Genomic DNA, 18,231 nt, shown 5'->3' with positions numbered 1-18,231 from the left:
TAGGTCTGCCACAGGGCTTTTATCCATTGCTTATGCGTCTCCTAGGCTAGTACCAAACCCTTTAACTGGCAATTGCACTTGATCTAGACCTGGTGGTGCTGGCTGCGTAAATGTTTTAGGTTGATGTGCCTTGATGTGCTGTTGTGAACAATGCGATAACCCACTTAAGAGAATATCGAATCTGTTGGATTTTTATGGGATTTATAGGGGAAACCTGAAATGTCTAATGCGTGGGCAGTGTCTTGGCAGCAAGTGTTTGAATTTCTCCTATTGGGCTTACCAACCTAGTTGTTGCATTTTTAGTTAGGATGGGTTTTCAAACTCAAAACCATTTTACATTGCACAAATTAAGTTGCAAGAGCAATGTTTTGCTGCAAGTGTTTGTGCTACAGGAACACAGTTAGAGTTGGTGAAACCCATTAATCCACATTGTGACCTTAGTCGAACCCTATGAAAACGTTTCAGCGTACTGTCCCACATTTACACTAAACGCCCATGATTACAAGTAGAACAGCAATTAAAGTTGGTGAGAGGAGTACAGATTACCAAACTATGTAAAGGTGCCCACTTTGTATATTACGCCTGTGATGAGTGTGCAATTTGTAACGGGGATTAGCACCTAAGTCCACTCTCATGCTGCCAGAGGGCCCCAAAGGTGGACACGGATTGAGGAAGTGACCATTTACCATCATCCTATGCATCAGCAAAGTCAAGTGTAAATGCTTTAATTTGGCCCTGTTATGGAAGATTTGTGGTTTCATGCGGTGGAGATCTTAGGTGGAAGGCTGGGTATGTGAAATCCTGGAAATCTGTACACTGGAGAGGGGAACGAGTGAGGACGGTCACCTTTCGCCAATACTGGTTGTCCACCTGGTTAAACAGGTTTGCCCAGACGTGGGTCCCTTGCTCACTTTGCCACTGGATTCAAGATAGCCTGGCTGATGAGGGATGTTAGCCCGAAACCGGTCCCAGGATGCTTGTTTCCGGTCCTGGGAAGACATGGCTTGGCAGTTCAGGCTGGACTGTTCCCATCAGGCACAAGGTCAAGACTGATTTGCATGTAGCTCTGTCTGAACTGGGGTGGTGGAGGCAGCTAAAGAATTATGATGGATTAAACCCAGATCAGTTGACTGTGGGTGAGTGCTTGCAATGTTCAACACTCCGTCCATCAGCCCCTTTGGTTTTGCTAAACAGCTGAGCTGCCATTTAGGAATCACTCCCTAAGTTTGAAGCATATACTGGCGATATGAGAGATATTATTTTAATGCTCCTGGGTGTCACCCTTATCTAATTGACAGACCTATTGTAGTTCTTGCCAATTCAGACCTATCCAGATGTGGGGAGATGCCAGGGTTGCGCACCAACTGGGACAAATCAAAAGTGTTCCTACTGGGAGGGCTTAAAGACTACAAGAGGACAGATATCCAAATCGGGAAGTCAAATTGGCAATCCCAGGGGTTTGATACATGGGCTTGAAATCAAGCATGACGCTGGAACACAGCACAAACGTAGACTGAATAAAATGGAAGAAGGGTTGAAGCACACCACTGAATTCTGGAATGGACAACGCGGAGCCTGTCTTGCAAAAATGTTTTTTTTGCCTCACCATCTTTACGTTTTTCAGGGCTCCATGTTTTCCATCATGAAAAACAAATTCAGAGAATTAGACCTATGGTTGGTAGCCTTGGTATGGGCTGGGAAACAGTAGAGTATTTGGAGCTCCCAGACAGGGAGCTACAGGATGTATAATCAAACTATAGCAAGCCATTCACAGGCTGGATGAAGACAGTAACAGGGAGAAGCGTCTCTTACAGAGAATACATGAAAACATATAAATCCCAGAACTATTATTGATGGAGAGGTATGTCCAAGAGCTCTCTCCATACGTAGTTAAACAAGTCGGACTAATCTAAGGGAAAACGATGAAAGAAATAATGAGGCACCAACTATTGGCAGCTGAGATGCAACTGTGGAGTATATGTCCTTTCAGTCAAATTATTCAGATATGAATGTGACAAAATGGTGGGAGGCAGGATGTGAGGGCCTGGGTTACCTGTACAAGAAAACTACATTTATAACATATATGGAGGCACAAGAATGCTTTGGTATTAACCGAGGACAATTCCTACTGAACCCATGCATATTACAGACGACCAGAGAAATCTGACAAACCTTCCTAATGCTACAGATTTTACAAATACTGGAAATGATGTTAACATGGTTGGAGGAAAAAGCAGTGCAGGTGAGTAAATGAGCGCTTTATTAAACATGTTCCTCAAACTCTGCTCTTCTGTCACTGACTGACAAAACCTAGCATCTCACACCAACATTCTATTCAGGCTTAGCCTTAACATTCTAAAAAGAATAACTGTAAATGGAGATACTAAGAAGGGAACAGAGGGGTGGGTAGAACTATAGGACCTCCTATCTGCCCTTGGGCAGGGAGGACGAAAGATGGGCAGAGCAGGGTCATTTTGTGGGATGAGGCTTGGGTACAAGCCTGGGCAGGCAACCCCACCCCAGAAAAAAATCTCCCTGGTGTCTAATGGGCGTTTTGCCCTCCTCACGGGATGGTGGGAAGATTGAAGGTAAGGACCTCCTATCTGTCCCCAAGGAGGTTGGTGGGCAGAAAGACCATTGGAATATTTGTTGGAGTGGTGGTTTGGCCCAATACCTGTGTGGACCACCCCACCCCCTTTTAAAAATTATAAAAAAACCTCCCTGACATCTAGCAGGCTTTCTGCCGCTTACCCACGGGGGCAGAGAGGAGGTAATGACCCAGGAGTGTCAGAAAGACTGTTGCCTTATTTTTCAGCATGGAGGTTTGGCCCAATGCATAGGTGAAACACCCCAACCCCTTTATATTATAAAACACTAAATCCCTGGTGTCTAGTGGGTTTCCTGCTCTGCCAGGGCAGATTGGAGACAACTATCTCCTATCAGCCCACGGAAAGGCAGAAAGAGGGAGAGGGGGGAGTACTAGCCCATAGCTGGGGGGGCACCCCCCAAAAAACCTTTCTGGCGTCCTTTCTGTCAGGATTCCCCGGCCGCTGGTAGATCACTGCCTGCAGCCCGAGTCTGTAATGGGCTTGAAAACTACAATACCCATGATTCCAAGCGCTGCGCGTCAGAATGACGCTACGCGACCGGAAAGGGGATATCACGGCACTCGCGGAGAGACGCGCTGCCGATTATTCCTCCCGGCGAGCAAGAGTGATTGCTCGAGTTACCAGTTCTTTTCGGTGCTTGGTGCTGTGGGCTGAGGTTTCCAGTTCCAGTCGCCCAGATGTTCCCATCCGGACCTATCTTTTTTCCCCCGCTTGATCTCCTTAATAGTCTGCGAAACTGATAGCCAGACTTGGGATGATCTAGAGGAGGGCCCCCTTTATAGCATCAATCCAATCCTGAGGATCAACAACGAAAGCCCTGACAGAATAATCGGCCCACGAGTTCTTATCCTCCTGGTTGTATTGATTAAAGGGATGGCCTCCTTAGATGATGTATTTATTTATTTTATTTATTTATTTATTGACATTTATTGAGCGTGGCGAATACCCGTAGGCATCTCGGCGCTGAAAGCACTGGCAGCGTTAGGCCTAGTGCAAGCGGAATTAGCTTCCTCTCGTCAGGAAACAGCCGCGCTGCAAGCTCGGGTTGACGCCTTACAGCGAAACTCTTTTGACGTAGGTGCCCCTCAACCTGCCTCAGTAGTGGTAGAAATGCCTTCCCCTGTTCCATTGGCTCCCCCTGAACGATTTATGGGAGATAGAAAAAAGGTGCAAGTATTCATGACCCAGGTGCTGCTACATTTCACATGTAAACCCAAATGTTTCTTAACCAACCAAGCCAGGGTTTCTTTTCTGATTTCATATCCGGGTGGAGAGGCAGCTCAGTGGGCGGTCCCTATAGTCAAGAGTAATGACGCAATCCTTTATGATTGGGATCTGTTTCGAACAGAATTCGAAAAGACCTTTGACCGGAGGGCTGAAACCTTTTCAGCCGATAAGGAATTGCTTGTCCTCAAACAGGGTACTTCCGATTTAGTCACATACTTGAATCACTTTAGGAGGTTGATAGCGGAAACTGATTGGCCTGAGGCAAAGCAAACAGTCCTGTTCTACCAGGGACTCACAGAAAATCTAAAAGATGTCATAGCCCAGGTTGAACCCCAACCTACGACGTGTGCTGCTCTTATTGATTTGGCCTTGCGTTTGGACCACAGAGTACGTGAAAGAAAAGGAGAGCAAGGAAGAAAAGACAGACCGCTACTCTTAGGTGACAAACCGGCCAGTGGGGAAAAGCATGAGGGAAAGACAGAACCAATGGAAATCGGAGTGGTACGAGCATCCCTAACCCCGAGCGAAAGAGATCATCGCCGCAAATTTGGGCTCTGTCTTTATTGTGGGAAAAAAGGACACTTCTTACGTGAATGCCCAGTAAAGCCTAAGGGAGGTCGCTATCGTTCAGGACAAGTAGCAGTGTCCGCAGTTGAAAAGGGGTTGGAAAACTCCAGCGCTTGAGTTTGCTGGAAGGGAGGAACTCGAGCACACATTTCATCCCTTCAGTAACGGAAGAGGACTTCGTGGGAAACCACCTATTCTTTCTGGACATGGAATTGTGGATAGACCAAACCCCCAAGAACATCAGAGCCATGGTAGACTCAGGAGCCACAGGCTGTTTTATGGATTTAGCGGAAGCTCGTCGATTGGGGGTGAATCCTGTCACAAAACCTGTCCCTGAGTGTGTCTTCGCTGTAGACGGACATGAACTGGAATCTGGCCCTATCAACCAACATACGCCTGAGTACGAGCTGTGGTATGGGGGTTATCATACAGAACGTCTTTCGTTTAACCTTATACATGCCCCCAATTATGGGGTGATTCTGGGACTCTCATGGTTGAAGAAACATGAACCCACCATTAGGTGGACGGATCAGTCTTTTGATTTCATCTCCGCTTATTGTCAAGAACAATGCCTCAGAGATAATCCCCGACCTTCCACAGTTTTGGCCACTACACATCTCATTTCTACCGCAGCAGAAAAAGATGTAGCATTACCTTGTTGTTACCAGGAATATGGGGAGGTTTTCAGTAAAATAAAGGCCAAGGTGCTCCCTCCACATCGTGAATACGACTGCCGTATCGAGTTAACTCCAGGGTCTGTGATTCCCTGTGGCAGGATATACGCTCTATCACAACCCGAAACTTAACATCTCCGGGAATACTTGGACAACCTCCTTAAATTGGGATTAATTCGACCTTCCAGGTCTCCAGCGGCTTCCCCGCTTTTCTTTATCCCTAAAGCTAATGGGGAATTACGCTGCTGCATTGATTACAGGGCATTAAATGCCATAACTATAAAGAACCAATACCCGCTCCCCTTGATACCAGTGTTATTGGAGCAAGTGAGATCAGCCAACATCTACACAAAGTTGGACCTTCGAGGGGCCTATCATTTAGTACGCATGCAAAGTGGCGACGAGTGGAAGACCGCCTTTAAGACGCGGTATGGGCTCTTCGAGTACCTGGTGATGCCCTTTGGGCTCTGTAACGCCCCAGCCTCTTTCCAATTTTTCTTGAATGAGGTTTTAAGAGACTTCTTAGACATCTTTGTAGTAGTCTACATAGATGATATCCTGATCTATTACGACGATGAAATAGAACACCAAAGACATGTATGTCAAGTGCTTCACGCCTTACAACAGAACCATCTGTACTGCAAATTAACAAAGTGCGAATTCCATGTTACCACTGTTGAATTCTTAGGAGTCATGCTCACTCCATCAGGTCAAGTGATGGCAGAACGAAAGATACGCGCAATTGTGGAGTGGACTAGACCTCACAGCGTTAAGGACATTCAAAGACTCCTTGGATTCGCAAACTTCTATAGGAGATTCATCTCACACTTCTCTGACATGGTAACTCCACTCACTAAGTTGACCAGGAAGAACACTCCCTTTGTGTGGGGCCTAGCCGAACAAACCGCCTTTGACCGATTGAAAATCGCGTTCACTTCTGCACCGGTACTAACCCATGCCAATCCGAAACTCCCCTTTGTGGTGGAAGCTGATGCTTCAGAGCTGGCAGTCGGGGCGGTCCTTTCCCAAAGGAACGAGAGCACAGGTCATCTTCATCCCATTGCCTTCATGTCTCGCAAATTGAACATCGCGGAACGCAACTACACCATTGCGGAAAAAGAACTGTTAGCAATCAAGGACGCCTTCACTTAATGGAGGCATTGGTTGATGGGCGCCTCTCAGCAAATCACGGTGTACACAGACCATTGTAACCTGCAGTTTATGCGAGCATCACGTCACCTCACCCCCAGACAACTGCGGTGGATGCTGTTTTTTGCTGAATTCAATTTCGTGGTTACATTTCGTCCAGGATGTGACAACCGGAAGGCGGATGCTCTCACGCGTCAGGAAAATAACCCAGTGGTAACGGTAACACCAGAGAAAAGCATCATTGAACCCAAGAAAGTGGTGGGAGTGATACACACTGAGGAGTTTCTTCACAAGGTTAAGAGGGGTATACAAACCTTTGCATGGAAAACATGGATCCGTCTACATCCAGAGTGGAGAATTCGACAAAGGTTGCCAAGAAAAGGCACGCAGCTGCTCCTTCCTACGCTAGCCTTGAGACAACAGGCTTTCAAATGGTGTCACGATCTGCCATGTGCTGGACACACTGGAGGAAAGAAAACCCTAGAAAAGATGCTACGCACTTACTGGTGGCCTACTATCCGCCCTGATATGTTTGCATGGGTACAACGGTGTGCCACTTGTTCTCAGGCCAAGAGCGATCATCGTCCTGCGCAAGGGCTTCTGCAAAGTATGCCCACTCCTGTGAGTCCTTGGGAGAGCTTTTCTGTGGACTTCGTAGTGGGTCTTCCTAAAGATCAAGGCATGATAGCTATTGTGGTAGCAGTGGACTACTTAACAAAAATGGGACACTTCATAGCTTGTAAAGGGGTTCCAACAGCTAGCCAGCTTGCCCATTTATTGCTCCATCATATAGTCAGGCTGCATGGACTTCCAAGGGTCATTGTTTCAGACAGGGGAGCCCAGTTCACCCCTATGTTTTGGAAGGTCTGGTGTGACAGGTTAGGCATTGCTTCTTCCTTATCCACCAGCTTTCATCCCCAAATGGACGGTCAAACTGAAAGGTTAAATCAAACACTCAAACAATACCTGAGATGTTTTGTAGATACCACTACTGAGGCATGGGTTGAATGGTTGTGGACTGCTGAGGTAGCATATAACGATGCTACGCATTCCTCTACCTCGTACACCCCGTTTTTCTGCACCTACGGGTTTCACCCTAGATTTGCCCCTTTGAGTGTCCCATCCACAGAAGTTCAGATTCCTCAGTTGCAGTCTCGATTGGTACAGTTAAGGAAAACTGTACTGCTAGCAAGAAAGAAACTTGAGAAAGCTAAACAGAAATATAAGGCACAGGCTGATAAACATCGCAGGTCTTGTCCTGAATATAGTAAAGGGGATTGGGTATGGTTGTCCACTCGAAACATCCGTTTCCGCAAGTATAGTGTCTTCAACCCTAGGTTTATTGGCCCATACCAAGTGATTCGCCACATCAACGCTGTGGCTGTGAAACTGAGTCTTCCAGCACATTTCAGAATACATCCAGTGTTCCATGTATCGCTGCTCAAGCCGGCGAAGTGTCCACGTTCTAAAACCCCTACGCCTGTGAGAGTACAACAGGATGTGGAGTACGAAGTACGGTGCATCTTGGATGCACGTAGAGTGCGGGGCAAACTCCAGTACTTGGTGTCATGGAAAGGATATGGACCGGAAGAGGACTCCTGGGAGCCTGTAGGTGCTGTACATGCCCCTAGACTGGTGCGGAAGTTCCACCTGTCTAAGCATGAGCGGATTTTGCGGATTGGCAATCCGCGAATTTTGCGGATTTGCGGATTCGCAATCCGCAAAATCCGCGAATTCCCGCGAATTTGCGGATTTTTTTTTTTTTTGTGTTCGCCCGTGTTTCTGCCAGTTCGCGAGGGTTTTTACAATTTCGCAATTTGCGAACTTACCTGTCGGGTCGCAAGTTTTGCGAACTTGTTGTTTCTACGTGTCCAGCCTGTTTGGGACACTCTTCTTCATCACTGCCACTCTCTGTCACCACTGCCACTCTCTGACTACTCATGCCACCCTCTGGCCCACCCATGCCACCCTCTGTTTCATCACCACACCCTCTGGTTGTCCAGTGTACATTATTTTCGGCAAAGCAAAGCACACCTTCCCTGCCTCAAGTGACCTGAATTAATTTGGGGCTGATTAATGTGTCACAGAATATTTTTTTAGCTGGCACCTGCTTCCTTAGTGCGCCCTGATTAGTGATCTTTTGCACTTGCTAAGTGCTTTCATTGTTGCAAAATTAGTTACAACACCTGCCCTGCCCCAACTGACAATAATGAATTAGGGGCTGATTAATGGATTTTAACTTCCAGCCTGGCTCCTGCTTGTCTCCCTTAGCTGTAATTCAGGACCTTTGTGGCATATGTGTAACTATTCTGAGGTTCAGAGCAGGGTCACATAATAGTTTCAACTGGCAACTGAACTCTGGAGGGGCCCCTCAGGAAGCACTACAGGAAATGGCTACTAATGATGTGCCTGAACTTTTGAACCTGGTAAGTAGTTACTTTCAGTTTTGCTAAGATCGTATTTCTGCAATTTTGCACTTATTCGCGGGGCGCGAACTCACGCGAACAGTGCGAGCAGCGCGAGCAAAATCCGCTGCTCGCGGATTTGCGGATTTTGCGGGAAATTCGCAAATCTCGCGGATTGCGGATTTCCCGAAAATCCGCAAAATCCGCGAGCGGAACGGATTTTCCGCCCATGCTTACACCTGTCTCATCCTGGCAAACCTGGTGGCAGTCAGTGAATTTTGCAAGGGGGGGGGGGTGTTCTGTCAGGATTCCCCGGCCATTGGTAGATTACTGCATGCAGCCCGAGTCTGTAATGGGCTTGAAAACTACAATACCCATGATTCCAAGCGCTGCACGTCGGAATTACGCTACGCGACCGGAAAGGGGATATCACGGCACTCGCGGAGAGACGCGCTGCCGATTATTCCTCCCGGCGAGCAAGAGTGATTGCTCGAGTTACCAGTTCTTTTCGGTGCTTGGTGCTGTGGGCTGAGGTTTCCAGTTCCAGTCGCCCAGCTGTTCCCATCCGGACCTATCTTTTTTCCCCCGCTTGATCTCCTTAATAGTCTGCGAAACTGATAGCCAGACTTGGGATGATCTAGAGGAGGGCCCCCTTTATAGCATCAATCCAATCCTGAGGATCAACAACGAAAGCCCTGACACTTTCTGTTCCCCCAGGGGCATATTAAAACTAATTATCTCTAATCTGCCCCCGGGGAGGCAGAAACACTTATGGGGCTGGAGGGGAAGCATTATCCCATAGCTGGGGGGAAGACACTCCCCTCCTCCAATCTGCCCGAAAGACTTTTGGAGGTAATTTCAGGTGGTGGGGACTTAGCTCCATGCCTGGGTGGGCTGCCCACACCCATTTGTGTAAATAAACAGAATCCCTGGTGTCTAGTGGGCTTTCTGACCCAACCCCAGGCAGAGCAGAGGTTACTTAGAGGACTGTTTCAAGACAGCTGCCATTCTGCTGCGAGACTCTGCGGCCATCTTGGGTTAGGCTTCCTATATACAGAAGTCTCACTCGCTCCTCCATTTCCTCACGCTTGAACGATTTGTCACAACAAGCCATATTGCCATGAACCATTACCAGAATGTAGTTAAAAGTCTCCTAGCTAGAAGCAAGTGCTGTACAACAGAGTATTGATAGGTTATATCACAGACCTCTTTGTTCTGTGCTGTTTCCATCCCTACTGGTCTCCTTCCCTGCAGTACCCTCCCGAAATCCATTACCCCTGTCTAGCCACTCTGAGAGTCTGTGCAATTGCAACCAGAGTCGGAGCTGCTAGATGGTGGGCTATGGGGAGTACCATTCCAGAGGATCCTGGTTCTTGACAATCTCTGACGTCAACACTCATTCGTTTGCTGTTGTCTCTGCCCTTGGAGGTGATCAGTATAGAAGCCAACCAATGTTCCCTATAAATATTTTCCTCTGCAGGTGACAACAATATGTTGTGGGCACACTATTCTCTACTGGTTGCAAGATCAAGAGTCGTGATGATTCACATAGCAAATTAATGGGGTGAGTAAGCTATTGCATCTGAGGCGGGGGGTAAGCATGAGCTAATAGCGGTAGTGGGCTGAAGAGGCTCAGCCAAAATGATTCAGCGAAAGTGAAGCAAGTATGTCCTCGATTGCTTCTGATAGGGATCTAGTTCTAAAATGTAGACTCTTTATTTGCTCCCTGGGGAACCTGGCATTCTAGGAAGAGTGTGGCAAAATTATCTTTTTTGCCAATTTGAAAGAGACACCTGCCCCTTAAAGGAAAGTAATGAACCTCCTAAAATGGGGCAATCACTAAAAAAGCTTAGTGCTGAGCTCTGGCTGATTGGCACAAAAGGCCCTTACTGAATGGGAATTGTAGTAACCAAAGGGTGTAGGCGGGTCACCTCTCACAATTAAAGAGTCCTTCTGGTCCTAGCTGTAGCCCAGGCAATCCTTATCCAATTGAGAAGGTATATGAGAGAACAAAAGAGTAAAGGCTGTTTTGTGAGTTATTCACCTTTATTTTTGGGGGAATGGTCGGGCCACTGGCAACATAAATACAATTCCTAAAAGCAAAGAAAATTTTGTCTTAAAAAGCACACATAACCTTTCCCTAGCACTGAAGGGAACTACTATGAATGTGGATATGCTCCTTGTGAAAGAGCAAAGGCTGTCCCTCACGGTGAAATTAGCCAAAGTTTGAAATGGTCCCAATCACTACCATATGCTCTAGCTTTAGTGGGCGGAAGAAGAATATGCATGTCGCAACAGACCAATGGATAAAGAGTGCTGGTGGAAAGCCCCTCTATGCATGCGTATTACATCCATTACTTAACTGAAATCAAAAGGTCAAGGCAAGCACTAGACCTAAAATTTTGCCCATTGTATTCTAAACATTACAATTATACGAGCCACAGGGTGATATCCTCAAAATTGGGGCATGGTGGGGAATGAAAGTAAACATATCTCCAGAAGTTCATACTGTCCCTGCCATTTAACCAATGCCATTATTAGTGGAGAAGTGTGGCTCAATGGTTAGAGCGGCAGACCCTGATGCAGAGGTCTGGTCTGGGACCAGGGTTCAATACCCACCTCGGCGGGTCTTGGGCTCAATTTCCTCCGACCTGATAATTCTCGCCTCGGTGCCTATTCTAATCATGGGTCCCACTCTGCAACCCTGGGCAATAGCTTGCTTAATCGCTCCAACAGTGCTGGGATTTCTGGCTTCACCTTGGGGGTGACCAGGAGTGTACATTCCACAGGGAAAAAACAGGAAGGGTTCCTAAGCGGTATATGGACAGCGCTGGGACACCGCCAATGGAGGTAGCTGTCCGCTTTACAAATGGCATTTACATTTACATTTATTTTATCCCTAAAATGCAGTCGGTCTAATGGTGCAACTCTAGTTAGCTCCTTACCCGTCCACTTACATCTCTACTAAAACAGAGTAATAGGATTTTTTTCAAAAGGGATCTAGAAGAACGGTTTATCAGTTGCTTTATTACATTCTCAAAGCGCAGACATAGCTCATGAGCTATTAATAATTTGAAAAATGCAAAGTGCCAGCTTAACTTGATTAATATCGCCATTCAATTTGCGAAAATAACTTATTGGATTAATTAAATAGACATTTCACCACTGGCACATTAATAGATTACTATTTACAGATCAGGAGGGTTGCACTTAATGTGCAAACATCAAATCTAGAAGTTATGAATCTGACAATATATATTGCAATAAACTCATCAACAGGCTTATTCCTAGGATCAGTAGCGATACAAATCAGTCTCACAAACTTCCATTGTTAACAATTCTAATCCCAGAAACTCAGAAACAAAAGTCTCACATTCCATTCTGAATGAGAATGAGAAGGCCTATGTTGATATAGTCAGAAGTCCCTGAGTAGAACACTCCTTGCAGGCTGTGAGCATATGGAGCAACGCCTGGTCAGGGGTAGTAAGCGATATATAAATAAATGCATGAAGTTGTTTCAGTTACTTGGTATTTTTTTTATCTGGGAAATCGGGCTGCCGGAGAAGTGTCATACAACAGGCAGCACATTTGCAATACTTATTTTTTTTGTAATGCTGATTTGGAGAAATTCAGTGCTGAAGTCTAACACGGCAGGAAAGTGTTTCTGCCGCCCTGAGTCATTACAATTGGCCTTAAAAAGATAACAGTAATGCTCCCTAGCAAGTGAAGATTGGTGTCTGCACACTTTCGGTCTTTCTCAGCGTGGCACCTAGGCAGAGGCTGAGCGGGAACTTAGGAGCCAACCATTCTGAACATTCGATCTTTTTCTATGAATACTTACAATTCAAATTTAACCATTTCATTCATCAGTGGTATTTTTTTTTAAGTAAAGGGATAGGCCTTTCCTTGTGTTCCATAGGAAATGCATTATGTTTTAGTTCAATTCTATGTAAGACATTTTTTAGTAGTCCTAATTCTTCTCAGAACGCTGCAGGGAATTCTTTTCACACTTATACACTCGCGACAGACTTGTCCACCAGTAAAATGTGTTCTTCATTATTGGGAACAAGGTTGATTCATAGGTGCGTCTGATGTTTCCAGCCCAACATACTAGAACCTTTTTTAGTCATATACATTTTAGCTACAATCATTCTGTCTTTAAAGGTGATATGCATTTCAACATGCCAACCAATGGGTCTTTGTTATACTACCTGGGTTTATGTCTAGTAAGTCGCATTTGTAACCAACCCTTCTCCTCTAATTTCTCCTTGAGTATTTTTTCTTCTATTAAAATGTAAGGTGAACATGAGTCTGCAAATACTTCTATAGTTACCCCATCTATATTAATATTGCATGTTGGATATTTAATTTAAAACTGTATTGATTTGCAACACAAATTTGTCGTTCTCTACTTCTTCCGTTTTGACCAGGTGTACCATTTTGTTAACTGTGTGTGCAAACTTCTGCAAAATGACCTTTCCTACTACATTGTCAGCACATCACACCACTTGCTGGACACTTTGGATTAAAGGCTAAATGACTGTTATTTCCACATCAAACACATCTTAATGTTTCCAACTTTTTTGACTTTGATTTCTGTTTATTTACTTGTATCCCCTTTAATTTCTATATATCATCAGAGGTGCTCGTTACATTATTACCATCAGTGTTGACTTTGTGCAATTCACTCAACACATTCAACTCTCTGATATATGTTGCAGTGTTTTCAATACTTTGGGCTATGTTTATAACTTCTCCTAATTCTGGATTTTCTGCTAATAACTTGTCTTGCTCTTTAATATCATTCATACATTTGGCAAGCTGACCTCGAATTAAGGAGTCTGTCAAAGATCCTAACTCACACATGCCAGCTAAGCCTTTTAACACAGAAATATAACACCATCTTTTCATTTTTTTTGTGATGTACAGATAAATGTGTGCCTCTCAAGTACTATATCGGTGGTTTTCACAAAAATATTCTTTTATTTTTTAAGTGGTTAGATATATGTTTAAATTATGTCACCTCCATCTCCTTCCCCTGCTTTCCTCCCACCACTATCAGGTTCTGGTAAATCATCCCAATTTTTTTCCCTTGCATTCCTAAATTATGCCAGAAAATGTAGGGCTGATTCAGTAAGGTAAACTTACACTTTTGTGTAAGTTTACAATTGTTTGATATTTGCAAAGGCATTTTACTAGTAGTATCTTTTCGACTGCAGAGTCTAAACAGATAAAAAGATAGTCCCATATATTTACGTGAGACTCCACAGTCGTAAAGATACTACTACTAAAATACCTTTGTGAATAGCAAACAATTGTAGACTTACATAAAAGTGTACGTTTACTGTTGTGAATCAGGTCCCATGTTATTTGCTTAGTGAGGAAAATCTATCTCCCCTGATAGCTATTAAATACAGTTTCACCCACACTTTCCACGGTAACAAGGGTTCTCTTACTTCCTTCAGGAATAATGGTGGTTGTGATATATAAGACATAGTCATTCTAAAATATAAAGGTGGGGTGAGGATAAAAGACAAGGTAGAGAATAAAAAATGGGTTTAACCAATGTTAGGTACAAATTCTCCTTCACCAGATGTAAACTGATCTCCTTAAATGACCTGATAGCTACAACTCTGACTAGGTTGTGACTAGGCTGTATAGAATTGTTTTATTTTTAACTTCACTGTACACTACAATTCAACATTCTGACATTTAAATAATACGACAATCACTTAAGATAAATGTCTCTTTTCTTTGACCGTAACAGTTAACTTAGCTAGTTTTTGGGAAATGGCAGTATGTGAGTTCTCTCAGATATGGAAATTGTCACACAACGTGTATGGAAACAAAAAATAGTAAACTGTACCTGTAAAATCCCCCTTATTATTTTGCATATGACATCTCTATCAGCAAAGCGGATAACAGAAATGCTTAAAAAGGCTGCACCGTCTTCCTGATTTTTTTTAAAGGGTGCTCTCATAGGCCGGCTTCCTATGTCTGTCATCACAGTCGACAATAGGAGTGCCTTGCACTTCCCCACTTAGTAAGAAAAGCTGAGGCATCTTTCCGTCTGTGTTAAAAGAGTGCTTCTCATAGGCCCACCTCCAGAGGGACGTTGAGAGGTTTCCTGCAACCTGCTCTGACGAATGTTTTTAAGTATCACGATTACTGTAAATAGATTTGCCTAGAGATGAGATTGTTTTTATTGTGTGTACTTTTATGAATTTTATGAAATTCGAATAAAGGTCTATTGAATTGAATTGAATTGAGTGTTGCGTTCAAACCCGCCTTCCGAGGCACTGTGGAAAACGTCCTCTGTCTGCATCGCAAAGATGAATTTTGTCCATCTTTTCAGATAGAAAGGAACAGGGCTTCCTTGACTTTAGCTCCAGTAGTCCTCACAACGGACTGTTCTCTTCTACCTATACTGAACAGTGCATACAGCTCCAGTCCACTGTGGACCAGAATGCTTTACAGAACTCCTATCACCGAAACTGAGCAGGTGGTGGACTCTGTCCCTGTCTTGACACAGCCAATGTTGACAGATGTCATCAAGCACTCAGTATGTTGGCTAGTGAATATGTTGTGGCGAACACCACTTCTCCTGCGACTGCCAAGCTTGTATAACTTCACCAGAACATCTTTTCCAACACCAGATGAAAGAATATCCAGGTAGACAGCATGGCATCAGAGGTGGAGTCACAGGCTGTCGCCTGCACAGCATGATCCCATCTTCGTCGCCAAATTTAAAGAAAAAACAGGCGAGTGTAGGTGAGTAAATGAGAGCTTTATTGAATATGTGCCTCCAACTCTGCTCTTCAGTCACCAATTGACAATACCTAGTAACTCACACCAACATTCTATTCAGGCTTTGCCTTAACCAGAGGCGTAGCTTGGTCAGTAAGATTGGGGGACAGGGGAGGGTGTGAGCTTCAGATTTTCTGACAGTCAGGCTGGCATGTAATGTTAAAATACATTATCTGACAAGCAGAGAACATGAGAGAGGCCTAAGCAGCATTGGAAAGGGAGAGGAAGGCGAATTGGTAGGAGTATTAGGAGAGACAACAGAATATTTTTTTAAATAACCAATAATTTTGAGAACTTTCAAAACAGAGCGGGAGAGAGCGTGTGAGCGTTTGTCTGTGTGTATGTAAACATTCCTGGTGAAATCCGACAGACACCTCACCATACCCGACTGAAAACACCTGTACACAACTATTTTTCGGAAAATACATTTATTAGGTGCGGGGAGGTATAACATCCCAAACACCCCGCCCCCCTTGAAGCTACACCCCTGGCTTTAACATTCTAAAATAAACTGTCAAGGGAGATACCAAGAAGGGCAAAAAGGGGTTGGGTAGAACTATGGAATATAAAGGGGCATAGCTTCATGGGGAGTGTTTGGGATGTTACACCCTCCTAACAAATGCATTATCTCATAAATACTAGTGTACAGGTGCTTTCAGTCGGGTATGGTGAGATGTCTTTCGGATTTCCCCAGTAATTTTAACATAAACACGGACAGGAAAGCACACACACAAACACACGCACACACACGCACCCACGCACACACACCCACACACACACACACACACACACCCACACACTCACACACACACACACACACACACACATACACACCCACACGCACACACACACTTTCGCCACTTTGATTTGAAAGTCTTCAAAAATGTTGGTTATTTTGCAAAATTTCCTGTATTCTTTCAATTACTACCCATGCAAATTCGCATTCGTCTCTCTTTCTAGTCCCGCTTTAGCACCTCTCATGTGCCCTGCTTGTGGTATAATGTATTTTAACATTATATGCCAGAGTGATTGTTGAAAATGTTGAAGCTTAACCCTAAAATAAACTGACCAAGCTATGCATTATGTGAATGTATTTACATAAGTAATTTAGAGTTTACAAATGCTGGTGACAATATTAAGGTGGTGTAATGGATGGTGGCCAATCCGTATAGGACACTTCAGAGTCATAAGGGTGATCAGGCTAAAGCCAGGGCAAGATTTCGAGGAACCGCTAACTGGGTTGGAATGGGACAAAGCATGTAGTCATGTTAAAGGGCATATCCCGAAATGCAAGGTTCAAATGAATCCACGTCAGTTCTCTCCACATGAGTTACATGACCTGCTTAAACTAAGTAAGATCTACGCTGAGTGAAATTTGCGGTGCCAAGGTTCCGCGAGCCCAAAGCTGACTTTAATCATATGATGTGGAGCTGCCCACGGGTGCACTAGACTTCTGGTGCTAAAATCATGTGCACCTGGCTGTTGATTCACTTCGTATTACTACATGGTCTAAATGTCACTCAACAGAACGAGGAATCCACAGGTGAGTTTTGCCTTTTGTGACAGGTAATCCATTCTAAAATACGGGGAAAACGCACTAGGATGGAAACACGTGCCCAAGTCTCACCTTTCCACCTCTGCTCTTTGGGAGGGGTTTGTAATGGCGGCGATGTACTGCATGATGTATTTGCTGGCTTCGGTCTTCCCAGCACCGCTCTCACCTGAAACAGAAAACAAATGACATGACTGGAGGATGCCAGGGTGAAGCTGGCAGCCTGAGGCTATCTGCCACTGACACGTATTAACCGAGCCCCTCATGACCCTTGTAAATATAAGTTGATGATCTGCACACACCCAACCTCTGCCCCAGACTGAAGATGTCCTTCCTTTTTTTTTTTTTTTTTAGTTTTTTATTGAAGTTATATAGTGTCATTGCATGTCATTGATAATACAAAATGAAATAAATCAGATTTTATCAAAACACATATCCAGCGGCCAGAGCTGTCCTTCCTTGAAATGATATTGTATTTGGGAGAACATACCCCCTATTGTACATTAAACAGATCCTGCAAGGCAATGAGACATTCTGGGGCCTGGGTTCCTCTTGAAAAGCTTCTTTCTAAGTAGGTCAAGGAACTCGAAGGCAACATGCCAAGCCATTACGCCTTATCGTGAATGGTCGCACCCTCATCGTCACCACCCATCTGTTCAATCTTTGGTCCTTCGCTCTTCTCATGAAAGAAATCATGCGGGTGTTGGCAGTGAAATAGCATTGGAGTCTGTTCTGTAAAGGAGACATGCCAATGTGCAGGTTATAACTGGGCTCCTGTCTGAGCACAAACCTCCACAAGCCTTTCTGGACTGCTGTCTGGGCACAGAATGAAACTCCTGTTATTTTACCTTATCAATTTCAGTTAATGTATGTATAGCGTGTAGAGAATTTGCAATTAGTTTTTGTTTATCATCAGCAACTAATGTATTTCGAAGCTCATGCAGTAGGGCTGTTTTAGGGGATGGCATTTATTCAGGGGGGCATCTGGGGTGAGAGGTTGAGGAATGGTGAGAAATTATAGTTATTTTTGCTTCAAGAGCCGAGGTGACTAATTTAGTGACTGAAAGGGAGACATCGGTATATTGTTAGGCTGTGCATTTAATTGTTTAGGGTTTTCCTAGACAGGGCATGCGCTGTCTCCACAAGACTTTTGTTTATGTTTACAGTCTGCCCATTGCTAACCATTTGTTATCTTCAGGGCCCCTCTCTCATTTCCTTTGTCCCTGTTTGTCACGGCATGT

The 18,231-nt window shown here is 44.5% G+C and overlaps 1 protein-coding gene across 1 annotated transcript in view; it reads right to left on the bottom strand.

Annotated features, from left to right (window-relative positions):
- The window catches only part of LOC147685121 (unconventional myosin-Ig-like), a 1,601,091-nt gene that overhangs the window by 1,454,694 nt on the left and 128,166 nt on the right, over positions 1–18,231 (bottom strand). Inside the window, exon 3 of the mRNA XM_086941006.1 lies at positions 17,066–17,159. Coding sequence (XP_086797132.1) covers positions 17,066–17,159 — 94 coding nt within the window. The remainder of the gene's footprint in view (positions 1–17,065; positions 17,160–18,231) is intronic.

Source organism: Lissotriton vulgaris, chromosome 10 (assembly GCF_964263255.1).
Source record: "Lissotriton vulgaris chromosome 10, aLisVul1.2, whole genome shotgun sequence".
Taxonomy (NCBI): domain Eukaryota; kingdom Metazoa; phylum Chordata; class Amphibia; order Caudata; family Salamandridae; genus Lissotriton; species Lissotriton vulgaris.
Note: the sequence above shows the minus strand (reverse complement) of the source record. Positions and strands in the feature narration are given on the sequence as shown.